Source organism: Arachis hypogaea, chromosome 19, assembly GCF_003086295.3.
Source record: "Arachis hypogaea cultivar Tifrunner chromosome 19, arahy.Tifrunner.gnm2.J5K5, whole genome shotgun sequence".
NCBI lineage: Eukaryota > Viridiplantae > Streptophyta > Magnoliopsida > Fabales > Fabaceae > Arachis > Arachis hypogaea.
This window is the reverse complement of record NC_092054.1, coordinates 119,543,166-119,562,553: the sequence shown is the minus strand read 5'-3', so window position 1 is coordinate 119,562,553 and position 19,388 is coordinate 119,543,166. Positions and strand designations below refer to the sequence as shown.

Below are 19,388 nucleotides of genomic sequence, written 5' to 3'. Positions count from 1 at the left end.
CCTATGGTCATACCGAACCACACCGCAAACGACCACAGGAGAAACACCCTTCCGATTAACATACGGTGTGGAGGCAGTCATCCCGGTAGAAATCGGAGACCCAAGCCCCAGAAAAACGGTCGGCGGTTATGACAAAGAAGCAGAACGAGATCTCATCGACGAAGAAAGAAGTATAGCTCATATCAAAAAGCTAGCCCTAAAACAGAGAATCAGCTTAAGATACAACCATGGCGTCGTCCGACGAGAATTCGCAACCGACGACCTCGTCCTACGACGAAACGATATCGGTCCCCCGACCCCAGGAGAAGGGAAACTCATTCCCAACTGGGAAGGACCATACAAAATCAAGGCGTTAATCGGAAAGGGAGCATATAAACTCGAACGACTTAACGGCGATGAAGTCCCAAGGACCTGGAACGCCGCCAATTTACGGCGATACTACACTTAGGCCGACCTAACTAGGTCACCCTCCTTGTCCTTTATTTATTTATGTATCTTCCCATTTTACGACTCGTGAATTTTAATTTTCGCTTAAGTATCAAACCCGAGTACTCTTTCCCCAAAAAAAATGGAGGGTTTTAATGAGGCCTAACCATCAATAAAAATTCCATTAAAAGCTATTTCTACCTTTCTAAAGTGTCCCAAATACGGAACAAAGTCACGGCCACGACCGGGGGACTGATCACCCCCAGGCCTAACACACGGATATCCAAGAAAAACCCGACCAAACGACGGTCCGAGGGAACAAATAAAACACACGGAATAGCTTAAAACGGAACATACCAAAGGCCCAAACGGCTGAAAATACTTTGAAACGGAACATACAAAAGGCTCGAACGGCCGAAAATACCATTAAGCAGAGTCTGATGTTACGAAGTAACAATTACATGGCCCCTGGCCATCCAAAATATTCAAAACAGTTCAAAATAAAATCCAAAAAACAAAGATAGAAAACTACTCGAGGTCGACAATCTGGCCGTCGCGAACAGTCTTAAAAGCTCCCATCACGGACACATCCACATCCGAAGCCAACACTAAAGCCTGAGCCCTCATAGTCTCCTCAGTAGCTGCAATCGCATCCTTTGCATCAGCCAGTAACTCCGTCTTCTCCTTCTTCAAGGCAGAAACCTCGGCCTTCAAAGTCTCCGACTCACTGAGAAGCACGGTAGCTTGAGAACCCGCATCAGAAGCCTGCTGCCGCTCCTCTGCCAATTGAGAAAGAAGTCAAGTCTCGACCTCGGAAAGTCGGAGAATCTCCGCCCCGGCTTCCTCAGAAGACTTCACCGCCTTCTCCTTCGCAACTTCGGCAGCCTTAAGCTTCTCCTTCAGCTTAGCCACCTCAGCCTGAGAGTGGCGGAGCTTCTTATCCAACAAACCGACCTGAGCCATCACGGGCTCAGCTTTCCGAACAACAACGGCAGACCGAAGGAGAGCACGATACACTGACTTGGCCCGGAACAAAACATCATAGCCATCAAAAAATGGCTCCGTACCAGCATCAAGTGTTGATCAATGAACCCCGGGGCATCGAAACGTCGATCCATCACACTAGGCACAAGACCCTCATCCTCAAAAGTCTCGCTGCTCGGCTCCTCAGGCCTCTTTCTCTTCCGAGAAGCCTCAGCGGCCGTCACCACGACGACTTCAGGCGAGTTCGTAGGACCAGGAGAAATATGAGCATCGGTCCGCACACCCGAAGAAACTACCTCTTGAGAAGCAGCCTGAGACCCCACGGCGGGATTGGAAACAGGAGTAGCCGGAGACGACGACCCCTTCTCCCGGCCCATCGCTGCCTTCAGCCGTGCTAAGGAAGTCAAACCACCAGCCATCTCAACTGAAAGAAAACAAAAAAGGAATCCCAAGTTACAAAAACGGAAAAACAAAACATAAAAACCAAGAAAAGGACAGACACACACCAACATATGACCGACAAGCAACCGGATCTCCCATCACATCCCGAGGATTAAGAGGGCGCTCCCCAAATAATTGCCATAATACAAGAGCGACATCCCGTTCCTCCGAAGTCAGGAACTCTTGCATAACCCGAGTAAAAATCGACGGCCCCGCCTTAAAATTCGAATAGGTGGGAAACCGCCGCTCACCCTCCAATGTCAACCAAAAAGGATGATGCCCTCTTGCGGGACGAACCTTAAAATATCCACTCTTAAAACCATGAAAGGAATCTTCATACAAACTGAAGAACCGACGATGAGGCTGAGCTCTAAAAGACACATACCCCTTCTTATGCTTCCCCTCCTTGGTCGGAAGGGTACAAAAAAAGAGGAAAAGAAAAACGTTCACCGAAGTAGGAAGCTCCAAAAACTCGCAAACAAGCTCGAAGGACCGTATTGCCACACAACTATTCGGATGTAGCTGGGACGGCGCCACGGAGCACCGGCTCAATAACCGCTGAACAAATGGAGAAAAGGGGAGCCGAACGCCAAGCCGGGTAAACATCGCCTCGTAGACCCACATCCAATCTGGCACACTCGGGGAGTCGAGATTGGTTTAGCAAACCCTCTCGTCAACCCCAGGGAGGGAAAGCTCGTAATGGCGTTCGGCGTCGCCACCCCCACAAACAGCTCCTTGATCACGGAGCCGTTGGAGGTCCTCCTCCGTCATCCGCGACGGCGTCCCCCACACGTCACTAGTGACCCAAGAGAAAAGGTCGGGGACACCCCCGCCGGGGCCACCGAAGCCCTCACACTCTCAGTCCTTCGACGAGCCATACCTAAAATAGCCGACGAACACCACCGTCAGCCAAACCCCGCGGCAGAAAACGGTGGATCAAACCAAACAGACACCACTAGACACCACCAATTATACGGTGGCACTCGTCCCCCTTACAAAACCCACTACCCCAATAAGAACTATCTACCATAATGCAATGCCATCATACACCAAAAAAAAAAAACAATTCTAATCTACACTAAGTAGAGACAAAACAAAATACAAAGGAAGACAAAGCATAAATCACAAGAGGAAACAAAAAGAAGCAGAAGAACACCAACCTGATAAATGCAAGGAAATAAACCGGAGGAGAAAATGCCACGGCAGAAGATCAACCAAAGCCACAGAATGCTAAAGGAAAAGAAGAAAAAGCTCTTTCGAAGAAGAAAAGCAATAGAGAAATGAAGAGGGAACTAAAGGAAGAAAGAAACGAAGAGGGAACTGAAGGAAGAAAACCAAAACGGTTTCGAAAAAAGCAAAATAATGCAAATACCCCTGGAAAGAAAAGGAAACATAAGGGCAATAGAGGAAAACGTCCCCTCACAATAAATGCCCCCTCAGAAAGACAAACTAATAAATCGTGCCTCGAAGAACGCAACGGGCGCAGCAGACACGGAAGAGTCATGACAGACCAAAACGGTCAGACGAATCTTCCACAGAACGAAACCGAGGCACCGACCTCCTCTCAAAAGAACCAAACGACCTTTCGAGAAAGGCCAAAAGCCTAGCCCACGATAAAAGTAATATCTCCCAGCGACAGACCGACCTCGCTCGCTCTCCCTCTGCAGGGGCAACTGTTACGGATCAGAACCACAGATCCCGGACCCGGGACTGCACCCGACCCCGGCTACCCGGGTCCGACCCGCACCTCGCTCAAAAGGCCCAAAAACCGGCCCTCCAGAGCTCCTAACCAACTTTCGAATTCACTAGTCCATCTTATCTTAACCAGATAAGATAAGATAAGATACTCATCACCACCTATAAATAGGGGACCCAAGCCCCTCCAGGTATTCATTAATTCCACATACCTTATACCTCTTAGATCCATTTTGACTTGAGCATCGGAGTGTCTTTGCAGGTACCTCACCCCATTGCTCCAGTCAAGCGACCCGGCTTCAGCCTTGATCCGAAGGTTCCCGATTTACCCTTCAAACCCGTACCAGAGACATCTCGTACACTTTCGTTTCTTTGAAGGCTACGTTAGAACCTTTCATTATATATAATAATAATAATAATAATAATAATAATAATAATAATAATAATAATAATAATAATAATAATAATAATAATAATAATCAATTTAATTTTTTATTTATTAAAATAATTTTTAATAAATAATTTAAATTAATAGAATAAGTCATAATTAAATTAAATTTTAATGATCATAAAATTTTATTTAATTATTTTTGGTAAAATAATTTTTTTTTAAAAATAAAATCTTAACAAACATAATAACTCATAAATAACTAATTATTTAATTTTTAAAAATCCGAAATCTTACGCCGCTAAAATCGTAACTCATTTTTTAATTATATTATATTCATTTTATTAAGGCTAACAATCTATCTTTTCTTCTAAAATCTTAAATTATTTTTTAAGACAATTATTATTATTTGTATATAATATAAATATACTAAAATTAATTACTACAAAATAAAATATTTTATTAAATATAATATCAATAACAAGCCTACATATCTAATCTAAGAAGTAGGTTTTAAATGTAGAAAATTAAAATAGTAACATCCAATAAAATATGTTTTGTGATTGTAAAACTACAATTTGATGTGATCAGAGAAGAATACAGAAATTTGGTAGAAGAAGGACTAAAAATTAAAATATTGTATAATCAAATATAATATTATATATTTAGTAATATATACAATCATGATTAATATTTTTTATTTTAAAAATACTAATAAGTGTTTGTTATATAAAAAAGTTATCTTAATTCTTATCAATTTTGTTTTTTATTTTAGATTCGATAAAAGATAAAAATTATCTATTTCTTTAATTAATTTATTTTATTAAGTATTATTATGACAATAAATTATATTTTATGTTTTGTATTATAAAAAAATACTATAAAATAATATAAATAAGTTGTTCTAATAATTTTTTTATATGTATTTAAAATATATTCGTGAATAAAACATAAAAACTATAATCATTTAAATGAATTTACTTAATATGTTACAATTTTTATATCATTAGAAAAATAAATAACTTTTAAAATAATTTATTTTTATGTATGTACTATAATATATAAAGATTCTTTTAGTTATTATAAATATTAAACTATTTTTATATGATAATAGGTATAAAAATTAAGAGAAAAAATATTTGAAAAGTAAAGTTTAAATTTTAAAAGATTTGAAAATTTATTTAATCCAAAAGTGATTAGCAATAATATTTTTTTCAATTTAAAGATTATTACTTATTTTTTAGTTTAATAATTTAATTATTTATATAAGACAATTACTTATTAAATTTTTAAATAAAAAATAAAATTATATAGTATATAGTAACTTTATATACTTAAAATGATTAATTTTGTTCAAAAAAGGTTGGGGCAAAGTCTATGCTTGCCCTTCGTTGGATTCATCCCTGAATGTGATTGCATATAATATTTGAGTTCTATGTACTAGCATTTACATTGAACATAATCATACATATACTTATTTTCACTATTTTACAATGATAATAAAATTATTACACAACTTCAGAGAAGAACAACCATAGAAAAGTATGTTGTCTTCACTCTTCAAGCTTTCTGTAATACCCTATTACACAGAACTTTACGATTAAATCGTAAAATCAAAAGGTGGCGAACCATTACGACACCTAAAAGGAAGATATGTATATAATATTTGAAGAATAATAATATAACTAGGAGCCTATGAAGAAAATTTTTAAACAATTAACAGTAGTTAATCACACTCGAATCACGTTAACACAAGTGAACATCATATACAAAAGCAAAACAGGTTTATATATATAGGTACGTAAGTTCTGAAATAAGATAGTTAATAATTACTAGTCTTGACCCGTAAAAAAAAGCACTAGAATATTACACCAGAATATTCCTGTTTCTCCAAATAAAAACTTCTAATAGGAATATACAAAAAAGATTTCAAAACTGGAGAAAACTCTAAATAAATAAAAATGAACTTCAAAAGAGTCTCCTTCATTTTGCCAAACAGAATCCCGCACACTCAGCGATGTGCGTCACCCCCTGTATTTGAAAAATAGAAAAACCACGATGGGTGAGAATCCGAAGGTTCCCAGTAGGGTAATAGTTCCAAATAAATACTATATAAAGAAATATGAACTTATTAGGCAATCCTAATTCTCCAACTTCACAGAAGTTCAAGTCTAGGGTTTTAACAAATCCCAACAAGGTTAATTTGCTAAAGTCTCAGCGTTATTGATGAAGGCCTAAAGTGGGTTAGAAATTTTTCTCAAAATTCAATTGGCGTTGCAAGTATAGTTCCCAACCCAACAATTGGCCAACAATCAAATTTAATTCAGAGGATTATCACAATTCAAAACCAATATAAACTAAGAGTTTTAAGTCTCGGGTCGTCTTCCTTAGGAGTTGCAATGAAATGTTTAATTATTGGCTATGATGGCAAGAAAGGCAAGTAATGTAGATAGCAAGAAAGTAAATAAACACGCAATAAATTAAATGAAAGCAATTAAATTCAAATGCAATTAATCAAATGCATTAAAAACCTCTTGGCATGGATTGAGGGTCAAGGTTACCTATCCTAGCCATTGACCATAAACACATGATGATTATGAAGAGTTAATCCTACTTAGTCAACCCTACATCGAGGATAAGTCAAATGGCCATAATTGATTTCAATCCTCAAGTCATAGTCAACTCTATTAATGAGAGACTTAGTGTTAGAGGAAACCAAATCAACTAATTACTTTAATATATCAATCAAGAATGGACATCAATGACTCAAGGGTCACCAAAAGTTCTCAATTCCAAGCCAAGAGTAAAAAAAACTAAGTAAATACTAAGCCAAGCATTTTATCAAACACTTGGTATGCATAAAAATAAAATAATATTAAATAGCATTAAAAATAAAATCTAACTACCAAAAGTAAGAAAATAATAATAACAACTAAAGGAAGCAACAATCAACATGAAAACATAAATTTGCATTAATTGAAATTAAAATTAACAAGAGTATCCATAAACATAAAAATGACAAAAATGGAAAATTAAGAAGAAAAACTAAGAGAACTAAGACAATAAAGCATAGAAAGATAAATGAAACTACATGAGAACAAGAATTAAAAGCTGAAATTAAAGGAAAATTTACTAAGAAAACCGTAATTCTAAAGAGAGGAGGGAGCTTCTCTCTCTAGAAAACTAAGAGAAAAACATAGAAAAGCTAAACCTAATTGCCCCATCTTCATTCCTCTTCACTTTGGGTTGAAATAGCTTTAGAAATGAGTTGGACTGGGTTTTGGAGGCCCAGAATTTGCCCCCAGTGATTTACAATTAATGAGCTCACGTGACACGGGTCACGCATACGCGTGGGTCACGCGTACGCGTCACTTGGCGAAATTCATCCTTACGCGTACGCGTGGATCACGCGTACGCATTGCCAAGCTCGCACTTTTGCGCGTGCATGCATCACTGTGCGCACGCACGGACGCAGAATCTTCCAAACTCCATTTCCTTCATGGTTTCTTCTCTTTTGCATGCTCTTCTTCTCACTTCTTCATCCCATACTTGCCTTGGAAACCTGAAATCACTTAACAAATATATCAAAGTACCAAATGGGATTAAAGTGAATAAAATTTACTAAATTAAGCACAAAAGAGCATGTTTTTACTTTCAAGCACAATTTATGAGGAAATCTCAAAAGCATGCTATTTAGATGAATAAATGTGGGTTTATATTATGAAATCCACTCAAATCAATCCAAAATATATCGTCAAATGTGGATTCATCAAGGAAGATCTCCAGCTCTTTGTTGTTCTTTACCTTCGCACCATGATATAGCTTCAAACGGTGGCCATTGACTTTGAAGAAGGTAGGGCTTGAGGGGTGACTTAGGTGGACAACTCCATACGGTTCCACCTTCTCTACCATGTAGGGTCCATCCCACTTTGACCTTAGCTTGCCCTGCATTAACCTCAACCTTGAGTTGTAGAGAAGGACTTGATCCCCAGCTCTAAACTCTCTTCTCTTGATGTTCTTGTCATGTACCGCCTTCTCCTTTTCTTTGTAGAGCCTTGAGTTTTCATACGCTTCTAGCCGAAGGCACTCCAATTTCTCCAGTTGTAATTTTCTTTCAATTCTGGCTCCTCCCAATCCTGAGCTGCATTCCTTCATAGCCCAGTAAGCTTTGTGTTTCACCTCTACTGGAAGGTGAGAAGCCTTTGCATAGACTAGGCGGAACGGACTTATGCCGATGGGTGTCTTATATGCAGTCCGATAAGTCCATAGTGTATCTCCAAGCCTAGATCTCCAGTCTCTTCTCTGAGGTTTAACAATCTTTTCGAGTATGCGCTTGATCTCTCTATTAGACACCTCGGCTTGGTCATTTGTTTGGGGATGGTAAGTCGTTGCCACCTTGTGAATGATGCCATGTTTCTTCATCAAACCTGTCAATCCTCTGTTACAAAAATGAGAGCCTTGATCACTCACGATTGCTCGTGGTGATCCAAAGCGACAAATAATATTATTCCTAACAAAAGAAACAACCACGTTAGCATCATTAGTATGGGTAGGAATTGCTTCCAGCCATTTAGAAACATAATCAACAGCTAACATAATATATAAGAAACCATTTGAGTTTGGAAATGGACCCATGAAGTCAATACCCCAAGCAAAAAAAATTTCACAAAACAACATGAGTTGTTGGGGCATCTCATCACTCTTAGATATATTTCCAAACCTTTGGCATTGGTGACAAGAGTCACAGAAAATATTAGCATCCTTAAAAAGTGTGGGCCACCAAAATCCACAGACTAAAATTTTTCTTACAGTTCTTTGAGGACCAAAGTGACTACCACTCTCAAAAGAGTGGCATGCCTCTAAAATAGACTGAATTTCAGATTGTGGAACACACCTTCTAATTATTTGGTCCGCACCACATCTCCACAAATATGGGTCATCCCATATATAATACTTGGACTCGCTCTTAAGCTTGTCCTTTTGATGTTTAGAAAAATTTGGAGGGAAGGTACGACTAACCAAATAATTAGCAATGGGTGCATACCAAGGAACCACCTCAGATATTGTTTGCAACCTATCAAGTGGAAATGCATCATTGATAGGAGTGGAGTCACTTTTAATATATTCTAGGTGACTCAAGTGGTCTGCCACCAAATTTTGGGAACCACTCTAAATCAAACTCTTGCAATAACAATATCCAACGGATGAACCTTGGTTTAGACTCTTTCTTAGCTAGCAAGTATTTCAAAGCCGCATGAATATACTACCACTTTTGTTCCAAGTAAATAAGCTCGGAATTTATCCAAAGCAAAAATAATGGCTAACAGTTCCTTTTTAGTGGTAGTATAATTAGACCGAGCACCATCTAAAGTTTTAGAAGCATAAGCAATAATATAAGGATCCTTACATTCGTGTTGAGCTAACGCCGCTCCTACCGCATAGTTGGATGCATCGCATATGATCTCGAACGGCCTACTCCAGTCAGGCCCTCTGACAATAGGAGCTTGGGTCAAGGGAATCTTCAGCTTGTCAAATGCTTCCTTAAAGTCTTCACTCAAGTCAAAATCTACGTCTTTCTGCAGTAGACGGGAAAGGGGTAGTGCAACCTTACTGAAGTCCTTGATAAAACACCGGTAGAAACCTGCATGACCAAGAAAAGAATGGACTTCGCTCACAGAGGAGGGGTAAGGTAAACCAGAAATAACATCTACTTTTGCAGGATCAACATATATACCAGTATTAGAAGCAACATGGCCTAGAACAATACCTTGATTTACCATAAAATGATATTTTTCAAAATTAACCACAAGGTTTGAACTGGCACATCTTTCTAATACTCTAGCAAGATTATCCAAACAAAGGTCGAAAGAATCACTATAGACACTAAAGTCATCCATAAAGACTTCCATACAGTGCTCAAGAAGATCCGAGAAGATACTCATCATGCACCTTTGAAACGTAGCCGGTGCATTACATAAACCAAAAGGCATTCTCTTATATGCATACGTTCCAAAGGAGCATGTAAAAGTTATTTTCTTCTGATCTTCTAGAGCAATATGGATCTGAAAATAACCAGTATAATGGTGCACAAAATTGTGATCCCTGGTAATGGCTCCAAAAACTTGGTGCTCTAATCTTAATTCATAATTTATCACAACTTCGATACAACTAACCAGCAAGTGTACTGGGTCATCCAAGTAATAAAACCTTACGTGAGTAACGGTCGATCCCACGGAGATTGTTGGTATGAAGCAAGCTATGGTCATTTTGTAAATCTCAGTCAGGCGGATATCAAATGGTTATGGAGTTTTCGAATAATAATAATAATAAATAAACAGAAATAAAGATAGGAATACTTATGCAAATCATTGGTGAGAATTTCAGATAAGCGTATAGAGATGCTTTCATTCCTCTGAACCTCTGCTTTCCTGCTGTCTTCATCCAATCATTCCTACTCCTTTCCATGACAAGCTTTATATAGGGCATCACCGTTGTCAATGGCTACATCCCATCCTCTCTGTGAAAAAGGTCCAAATGCTCTGTCACGGCACGGCTAATCATCTGGAGGTTCTCGATCATACTGGAATAGGATTCACCCTCCTTTTGTGTCTGTCACTACGCCCAGCACTCGCGAGTTTGAAGTTCGTCACAGCCATCCCTTCCCAGATCCTACTCGGAATACCATAGACAAGGTTTAGACTTTCTGGATCTCAGGAATGGCCATCCATGGGTTCTAACTTATACCACGAAGATTCTAATATCTCGGACTCGGTCCTCTGTATTAGATATCTAAGAGATACTCATTATAGCTTGTTTGCATGTAGAACGGAAGTGTTTGTCAGGCACGCGTTCATAAGTGAGAATGATGATGAGCGTCACATAATCATCACATTCATCATGTTCTTGGGTGCGAATGGATATCTTAGAAGCGGAATAAGTTGAATTGAATATAAAACAGTAGTACTTTGCATTAAATCATGAGGAACAGCAGAGCTCCACACCTTAATCTATGGAGTGCAGAAACTCTACCATTGAAAAATACATAAGTGAAAGGTTCAAACATGGCCAAATGGCCAGCCCCCATGATCTAAGAACTAGACGTCCCAAGATGTCTAATACAATAGTAAAAAGTCCTATTTATACTAAACTAGTTACTAGGGTTTACAGAAGTAGGTAATTGATGCATAAATCCACTTCCGGGGCCCACTTGGTGTGTGCTTGGGCTGAGCTTGAAGTTTACACGTGCAGAGGCTTCTTTTGGAGTTGAACGCCAAGTTGTAACGTGTTTTTGGTGTTCAACTCTGGATCGTGACGTGTTTCTGGCGTTTAACTCCAGACTGCAGCGTAGAACTGGCGTTTAACGCCCTTTTGCGTCATCTAAACTCGGGCAAAGTATAGACTATTATATATTTCTAGAAAGCCTTGGATGTCTAATTTCCAACGCCGTTGAGAGCGTACCATTTGGAGTTCTGTAGCTCCAGAAAATCCACTTTGAGTGCAGGAAGGTCAGAATCCAACAGCATCAACAGTCCTTCTTCAACCTCTGAATCTGATTTTTGCTCAAGTCCCTCAATTTCCACCAGAAAATACCTGAAATCACAGAAAAAGACAAACTCATAGTAAAGTCCAGAAATGTGAATTTAACATAAAAACTAATAAAAATATACTAAAAACTAACTAAATCATACTGAAAATATACTAAAAATAATGCCAAAAAGCGTATAAATTATCTGCTGATCACAACACCAAACTTAAATTGTTTCTTGTCCCCAAGCAACTGAAAATCAAATAGGATAAAAAGAAGAGAATATACTATAAATTCCAAAATATCAATGAAACATAGCTCCAATCAGATGAGCGGGACTTGTAGATTTTTGCCTCTTGAATAGTTTTGGCATCTCACTTTATCCATTGAAGTTCAGAATGATTGGCATCTATAGGAACTCAGAGTTCAGATAGTGTTATTAATTTTCCTAGTTTAGTATGTTGATTCTTGAACACAACTACTTTATGAGTCTTGGTCGTGGCTCTAAGCACTTTGTTTTCCAGTATTACCACCGGATACATAAATGCCACAGACACATAACTGGGTGAACCTTTTCAGATTGTGACTCAGCTTTGCTAAAGTCCTCAATTAGAGGTGTCCAGGGTTCTTAAGCACACTCTTTTTTGCTTTGGACCTTGACTTTAACCGCTCAGTCTCAAGTTTTCACTTGACACTTTCACGCCACAAACACATGGTTAGGGACAACTTGGTTTAGCCGCTTAGGCCAGGATTTTATTCCTTTAGGCCCTCCTATCCACTGATGCTCAAAGCCTTGGATCCTTTTTATTTACCCTTGCCTTTTGGTTTTAAGGGTTATTGGCTTTTTGCTCTTGCCTTTTGGTTTTAAGAGCTTTTGGCTTTTTCTGCTTGCTTTTTCTTTTTCTATTTTTTTTTCGCCATTTTTTTCTGCAACCATTGTATTCACTGCTTTTTCTTGCTTCAAGAATCATTTTTATGATTTTTCAGATTATCAAATAACATGTCTCCTGTTCATCATTCTTTCAAGAGCCAACATATTTAACATTTTAAAACACCAACTTCAAAAGACATATGCACTGTTCAAGCATTCATTCAGAAAATAAAAAGTATTGTCTCCACATCAATATAATTAAACTAAGTTCAAGGATAAATTCGAAACTCATGTACTTCTTGTTCTTTTGAATTAAAAACATTTTTCATTTAAGAGAGGTGATGGATTCATAGGACATTCATAACATTAAGACAAGGTTACTAAATACTAATGATCATGTAATAAGACACTAACATAGATAAGCACTTAACATAAAGAAAACGAAAAACAGAAAATTTGAGAACAAGGAATGAGTCCACCTTAGTGATAGTGGCGTTTCCTTCTTGAGGAACCAATGATGTCCTTGAGCTCTTCTATATCTCTTCCTTGTCTTTGTTGCTCCTCCCTCATAGCTCTTTGGTGCACGAATTGTGAATCACACTTTTCACAACTCGTACCACTAACCAGCAAGTGCACTGGGTCGTCCAAGTAATACCTTACGTGAGTAAGGATCGAATCCCACGGAGATTGTTGGTTTGAAGCAATCTATGGTTATCTTGCAATTCTTAGTCAGGAAGTCAATTATATTTATTAGTTGAATTGCGAATAAACAAGAGAGCATGGATTAACGGTTACTTGTTATGCAGTAATGGAGAATATGTTGGAGTTTTGGAAATGCTTTGTCTTCTGAAACTCTGCTTTCCTCTGTCTTCTAATTCACGCATGCACGTCCTCCTATGGCAAGCTGTGTGTAGGTGGATCATCGTTGTCAATGGCTACCATCCATCCTTCCAGTGAAAAGGGTCCAAATGCGCTGTCACCGAACGGCTAATCATCTGCAGGTTCTCAATCGTGCCGGAATAGGATTTACTATCCTTTTGCGTCTGTCACTACGCCCAGCACTCGCGAGTTTGAAGTTCGTCACAGCCATCCAATCCCAGAATCCTACTCGGAATACCACAGATAAGGTTTAGACTTTCCGGATCCTCATGAATGCCGCCATCAATCTAGCTTATACCACGGAGATTCTGATTAGGGAATCTAAGAGATATTCATTCAATCTGATGTAGAACGGAAGTGATTGTCAGACACACGTTCATGGATTGAGGAAGGTGATGAGTGTCACTGATCATCACCTTCTCCATATTTAGGCGCGAATGGATATCTTAGATAGGAACACGCATGTTTGAATGGAAAACAAAAATACTTGCATTACTTCATCGAGACACAGCAGAGCTCCTCACCCCCAACAATGGAGTTTAGAGACTCATGCCATCAAAGAGTACAAAGTTCAGATCTAAAATGTCATGAGATACAAAGTAAGTCCCTAAAAGTTGTTTAAATACTAAACTAGTAACCTAGGTTTACAGAAAATGAGTGAACTATAATAGATAATGCAGAAATCCACTTCTGGGTCCCACTAGGTGTGTGCTGGGGTTGAGACTAAAGCTTTCACGTGCCTGGGGCTGTTTTGGGCATTCAACGCCAGCTTTGGATCCTTTTCTGGCATTGAACTCCAACTTGCAACTTGTTTCTGGCGCTGGACGCCAGAATTGGGCAGAGAGCTGGCGTTGAACGCCAGTTTACGTCGTCTATCCTTGAGAAAAGTATGAACTATTATATATTGCTGGAAAGCCCTGGATGTCTACTTTCCAACTCAATTGGAAGCACGCCATTTAGAGTCCTGTAGCTCCAGAATTTTGAGTGCAGGGAGGTCAGAATCCAACAGCATCAGCAGTCCTTTTTCAGCCTGAATCAGATTTTTGCTCAGCTCTCTCAATTTCAGCCAGAAAATACCTGAAATTACAGAAAAACACACAAACTCATAGTAAAGTCCAGAAATATGAATTTTGCCTAGAAACTAATGAAAATAAACTAAAAACCAACTAAAACATACTAAAATCTATATGAAATTAACCCCAAAAAGCGTATAAAATATCTGCTCATCACAACACCAAACTTAAACTGTTGCTTGTCCTCAAGCAACTAGACAAATAAAATAGAAGACTAATAGGTTGAGAAGCAATAATATCTCAGAGTTTTTGAGTGAAGCTCAGATTCTAATTAGATGAGCGGGACTAGTAGTTTTTTGCTTCCGAACAGTTTTGGCATCTCACTTTATCCATTGAAGCTCAGAGTGATTGGCATCTATAGGAACTTAGAATTCAGATAGTGTTATTGATTCTCCTAGTTCAGTATGATGATGCTTGAACACAGCTATTTTATGAGTCTTGGCCGTGGCCCTAAGCACTTTGTTTTCCAGTGTTACTACCGGATACATAAATGCCACAGACACATAATTGGGTGAACCTTTTAGATTGTGACTTAGCTTTGCTAAAGTCCCCAATTAGAGGTGTCCAGAGTTCTTAAGCACACTCTTCTTTTTTGCTTTGGACCTTGACTTTAACCGCTCAGTCTCAAGTTTTCACTTGACACCTTCACGCCACAAGCACATGGTTAGGGACAGCTTGGTTTAGCCGCTTAGGCCAGGATTTTATTCCCTTAGGCCCTCCTATCCACTGATGCTCAAAGCCTTGGGATCCTTTCTATTACCCTTGCCTTTTGGTTTTAAGAGCTTTGGCTTTTTCTGCTTGCTTTCTCTTTCTTTCTCTTTTTTTTTTCTGCAAGCTTTGTTCTTTCCTGCTTTTTCTTGCTCCAAGAATCATTTTTATGATTTTTCAGATTATCAATAACATGTCTCATGTTCATCATTTTTTCAAGAGTCAACATATTTAACAGTCTTAAACAACAAATTCAAAATACATATGCACTGTTCAAGCATTCATTCAGAAGACAGAAAGCATTGCCACCACATGTTACTAATTAGAATTTTTTTTTAAAACTCGAATTTTATTGTTTCTTATTCAAAAGATCTGCTATTTTATTCATGTTTGCTAATGATGAGAAAAATAGACTATAACTTAATTGGAGATAAAATAAAAATAGACACTAATTACTATTATATGACTCCTAAGGTAAACTCCTATAGCGACAACTATCACAGAGTTAAAGCAGAAATTAGAATTTAACAACCTTTGTTCTAGGAAGTGGATGTTCCTCAGATCTGTGGGGTGCTTGGTCCTTCAAGAGATAACTTCTGGCGCTTTAATTCCCTCAAGTCACGCCCTTGCTCTTCCTGTTCTTTAATCAAGTAGCAAAGAATTTGACTTTGTTCCTTCTGTTCCTTTATTATTTGTTCCATAGCTTCTTGCATCTTGGTAACTGATGTTTCAAGATACTCCCAATATTCAGATTAAGGTATTTCTGGGAGAAATTCCTGTGTTTTCTTCTTGATAGGGTCATCCTGTGCTTGTTTTTCCATTGATGCTTTGGTGATTGGTTTCTCAATTGAGATATACTCAGTTATTCCCATCCTTACTCCAGCGTCCTTGCAGAGCAGAGAAATCAAGCTTGGGTAAGCCAACCTGGCCTCTTTAGAATTTTTGTTAGCAATTTTGTAGAATTCAGTTGAAATCAGTTGATGAACTTCCACTTCTTTTCCCATCATGATGCAATGGATCATCACTGCTCTTTTAACAGTGACTTCAGAACGGTTGCTAGTGGGCAGCAGAGAATGCCCAATGAAGTCCAGCTAGCCTCTGGCCACTGGTTTGAGATCTTCTCTTTTGAGTTGATTAGGAACACCCTTCGTGCTGGTGGTCCACCTGGCTCCAGGGATGCATATGTCCTCTAGAATCTTATCCAGGCTCTTGTTTGTTCTCATCATTCTCCTATTGAAGGAGTCTGGATCATCTTTCAGCTGAGGTAGTGATGACAAGTCATCCTAGCCTATTTTAACTAGTCTTTTTCTTTTGTTTTCATTAGAATTATGCACTTTCTTGAACCATAAGCAAGGTAATTGAGTAGATTTTCTTGTTACCCTTGATTGAATCAACCATGTATGAATTCATGCCATTTCATGAGGTTTTATGCTATAATTGTTGCATATTATGATAGAATGAATATCTCATGATTATGAGCATAGCTTTGATGTGTTTGGTTGATTAATTATAGGTGAAGAAAGCTTGGAGAAAGGTTGAAGCAAGAAGGAATGGCTAGGAGTAAAGAGAGGACAATGGAATAAGTGAATTTGAACCAGGAAGCAAAAAGCTGGACCTAAAGTTAGCATCAAACTTTTGCACAAACTTTTGGTTGAAAAGTTAGCCCCAACGTTAGCCCCCTAACTTGGAGGCTAACGTTGGAACTTGAAAATCACTCCCTGGGTACCAAAAGTTTGCGCCAACGTTAGCCCCCTAACTTTGAGGCTAACGTTGGCACATGAAATTCATCCCTGGCACCAAAAGTTTGCGCCAACGTTAGCCCCCTAACTTTGAGGCTAACGTTGGCATGAAGAAAACCTCCCTGGGCACCAAAAGTTTGCGCCAACGTTAGCCCCCTAACTTGGTGGCTAACGTTGGCACATGAACATCACAAGGAGGAGCAAAAGTTTGCGCCAACGTTAGCCCCCTAACTTGGTGGCTAACGTTGGCGCCACAAGTACTCAAGGCAAGGCCAACGTTAGGGCCAAAGTTAGACCCCTAACATTGGCACCAACGTTCATATCAGCAAAGTGGTGTTAGCTGATATGAAAAGTTGGAGCAAAAGTTAGACCCCTAACTTTTGCTCTAACTTTTGGTCCAACTTTTGCAAAACTCAAACCCGGTTCAATTGGTTCACTTTGGTTCTTCTCCAAACTTCAAGAGAAATCAACCAAGGCCTCTTTCAACCCAATTCCACCAAGAGCAAAGGCCCAACTCAAGGCTTGAAGATCATTGGAAGAAAGTGTATAAGTAGGATAGAATTCAAGTTCTTCAGGGAGCTTTCTTTTGGAATTTTCATAATAGTTTTCGGAGAGCTTTTGATATTGAGTGATCTTTAATTTCTTTGTCCTGGGGAAGGAGAATTCACTTCTCTTCCTCTTCGTTTTATTGCTTTCAATTTCAATTACAATTGTCTTGGATCTTGGGTTGGAGAATTGAAGAAATTCTGTTTCAATCTCATCCTTGGATCTCTCTGTTTATTTACTGAATTTGAATTTCTGTTTCTGTTAATTGCTCTTCATCTACTTTTCTTGCAATTTACAATTCCCTTGCAATTGTTCTTGTTGGATCTAGGAAGGCATTGAGATCTAGACTTGGTTTTCTAGTCTCTGGGTCCTGAGATCTAAATTCCCAATTTACATTTTGTTGCTTACTTTTAATGTTCATTTACTTTACTGCTTCAAGATCTGATTCAACCCAAACCCTCTTCTACTTCTCTGCTTGATGCAAATTTACTTTTCCTTGTTTAATTTTTGCAAATCCAACTCCCAATCCCCTTTACATTTCAAGCCATTTACATTTCTTGCACTTTAAGATTCCACAATTTACATTTCTTGCACTCTAAGTTTCTGCCATTTAATTTCTTGTTCTTTAAGATTCAGCAATTTAATTTCCTGCTCTCTTTAATTTCATGCAATTTAAATTCTGCAAATCACAAATCACCCAACCAAATCTTGATTCGCTTGACTAAATCAACCACTAAACTAAAATTGCTCAATCCTTCAATCCCTGTGGGATCGACCTCACTCCCGTGAGTTTTTATTACTTGATACGACCCGGTACACTTGCCGGTTAGATTTGTGTGTTTTGGGAGAAATTTATTTTTCCCCAAAATACTCATCAAGTTTTTGGCGCCGTTGCCGGGGATTGATTAGATTGACAATGATTAAGTGAGGTGGTGATCTAGATCAAGCACTTTTTCTTTAATTTTGATTAACCCACTAACTGTTTGATTTTTTGCTTAAACTAACTAACACTTCAATCTAGCAGTAAATTGAAGTGTCACTGGTTTTGTGCATTTCTCATGCTCTGCTTGTATGTCAGGTACAAGAAGAACCATACCCAATTTTCATGAACAAGACGAAAGAACTCTCAGGAGGTTAAGAAGAGCTGAAAGAGGGAAAAATATTGTTGGAGAAGAGGAATCAGACGAAGAATTCCAAGAGATGGAGGAACATTTAACCAATCCACCAGGTGGAGAAGACAACAACAATGACAACCCACCCCAGAGGAGAGTTTTGGCTTCCTATACCTTTACAAATCCTAGACATTGTGGGAGCAGCATCTTGGCTCCAAATGTCAATGCTAACAATTTTGAACTCAAGCCACAACTCATCACTTTGGTTCAGAACAATTGCTCTTTTGGTGGAGGACCACTTGAGGACCCACACCAACATTTATCCACTTTCTTGAGGATATGCAACACTGTCAAAACTAATGGAGTGCCCCCTGACAGTTACAAACTGATGCTATTCCCATTTTCTCTCAGGGACAAGGCCACTCAATGGTTGGAATCGTTTCCAAGGGACAGCATTAACAACTGGGATGATTTGGTAACTAAGTTCCTTGCAAAATTTTATCCACCTCAGAGGATTATAAGGTTAAAGGCTGAGGTTCAAACATTTACACAAATGGAGGCCGAACCCATCTATGAGGCATGGGAGAGGTACAAGGCTCTGATAAGGAAATGTCCCCCTGCCATGTTTAATGAGTGGGAGAAGCTTCAAAACTTCTATGAAGGCTTAACACTGAAATCCCAGGAAGCTTTGGATCATTCAGCTGGAGGTTCCTTGCAACTCATGAAAACTGCAGAAGAGGCTCAAGAACTCATTGATATGGTGTCCAACAACCAATATTTCTTTGCTCATCAAAGAGGCCGCCAACCATCACAAAGGAGAGGAGTAATGGAGCTAGAAGGAGTGGATTCAATCCTAGCTCAAAACAAGATGATGCAGCAGCAAATTCAACAACAATTTGAGCAAATGGCCAAGAGGATTGATAGTCTCCAAGTTGCAGCAGTTAACACTAGCCAACCATCAACCACATGGGGACAGAGTGAAGAAACTCAAGAAGAACAAC

The 19,388-nt window shown here is 38.8% G+C and overlaps 1 protein-coding gene across 1 annotated transcript in view; it reads right to left on the bottom strand.

Moving 5' to 3' along the window:
* Positions 1–7,472: 7,472 nt before the first annotated feature.
* LOC112778659 (uncharacterized) overlaps positions 7,473–19,388 on the bottom strand; it is a 51,791-nt gene continuing 39,875 nt past the window's right edge. The window contains exons 2-5 of the mRNA XM_025822958.1: positions 9,610–9,701; positions 9,342–9,510; positions 7,739–8,361; positions 7,473–7,496 (exon numbers count right to left, since the gene is read on the bottom strand). Coding sequence (XP_025678743.1) covers positions 7,473–7,496; positions 7,739–8,361; positions 9,342–9,510; positions 9,610–9,701 — 908 coding nt within the window. The remainder of the gene's footprint in view (positions 7,497–7,738; positions 8,362–9,341; positions 9,511–9,609; positions 9,702–19,388) is intronic.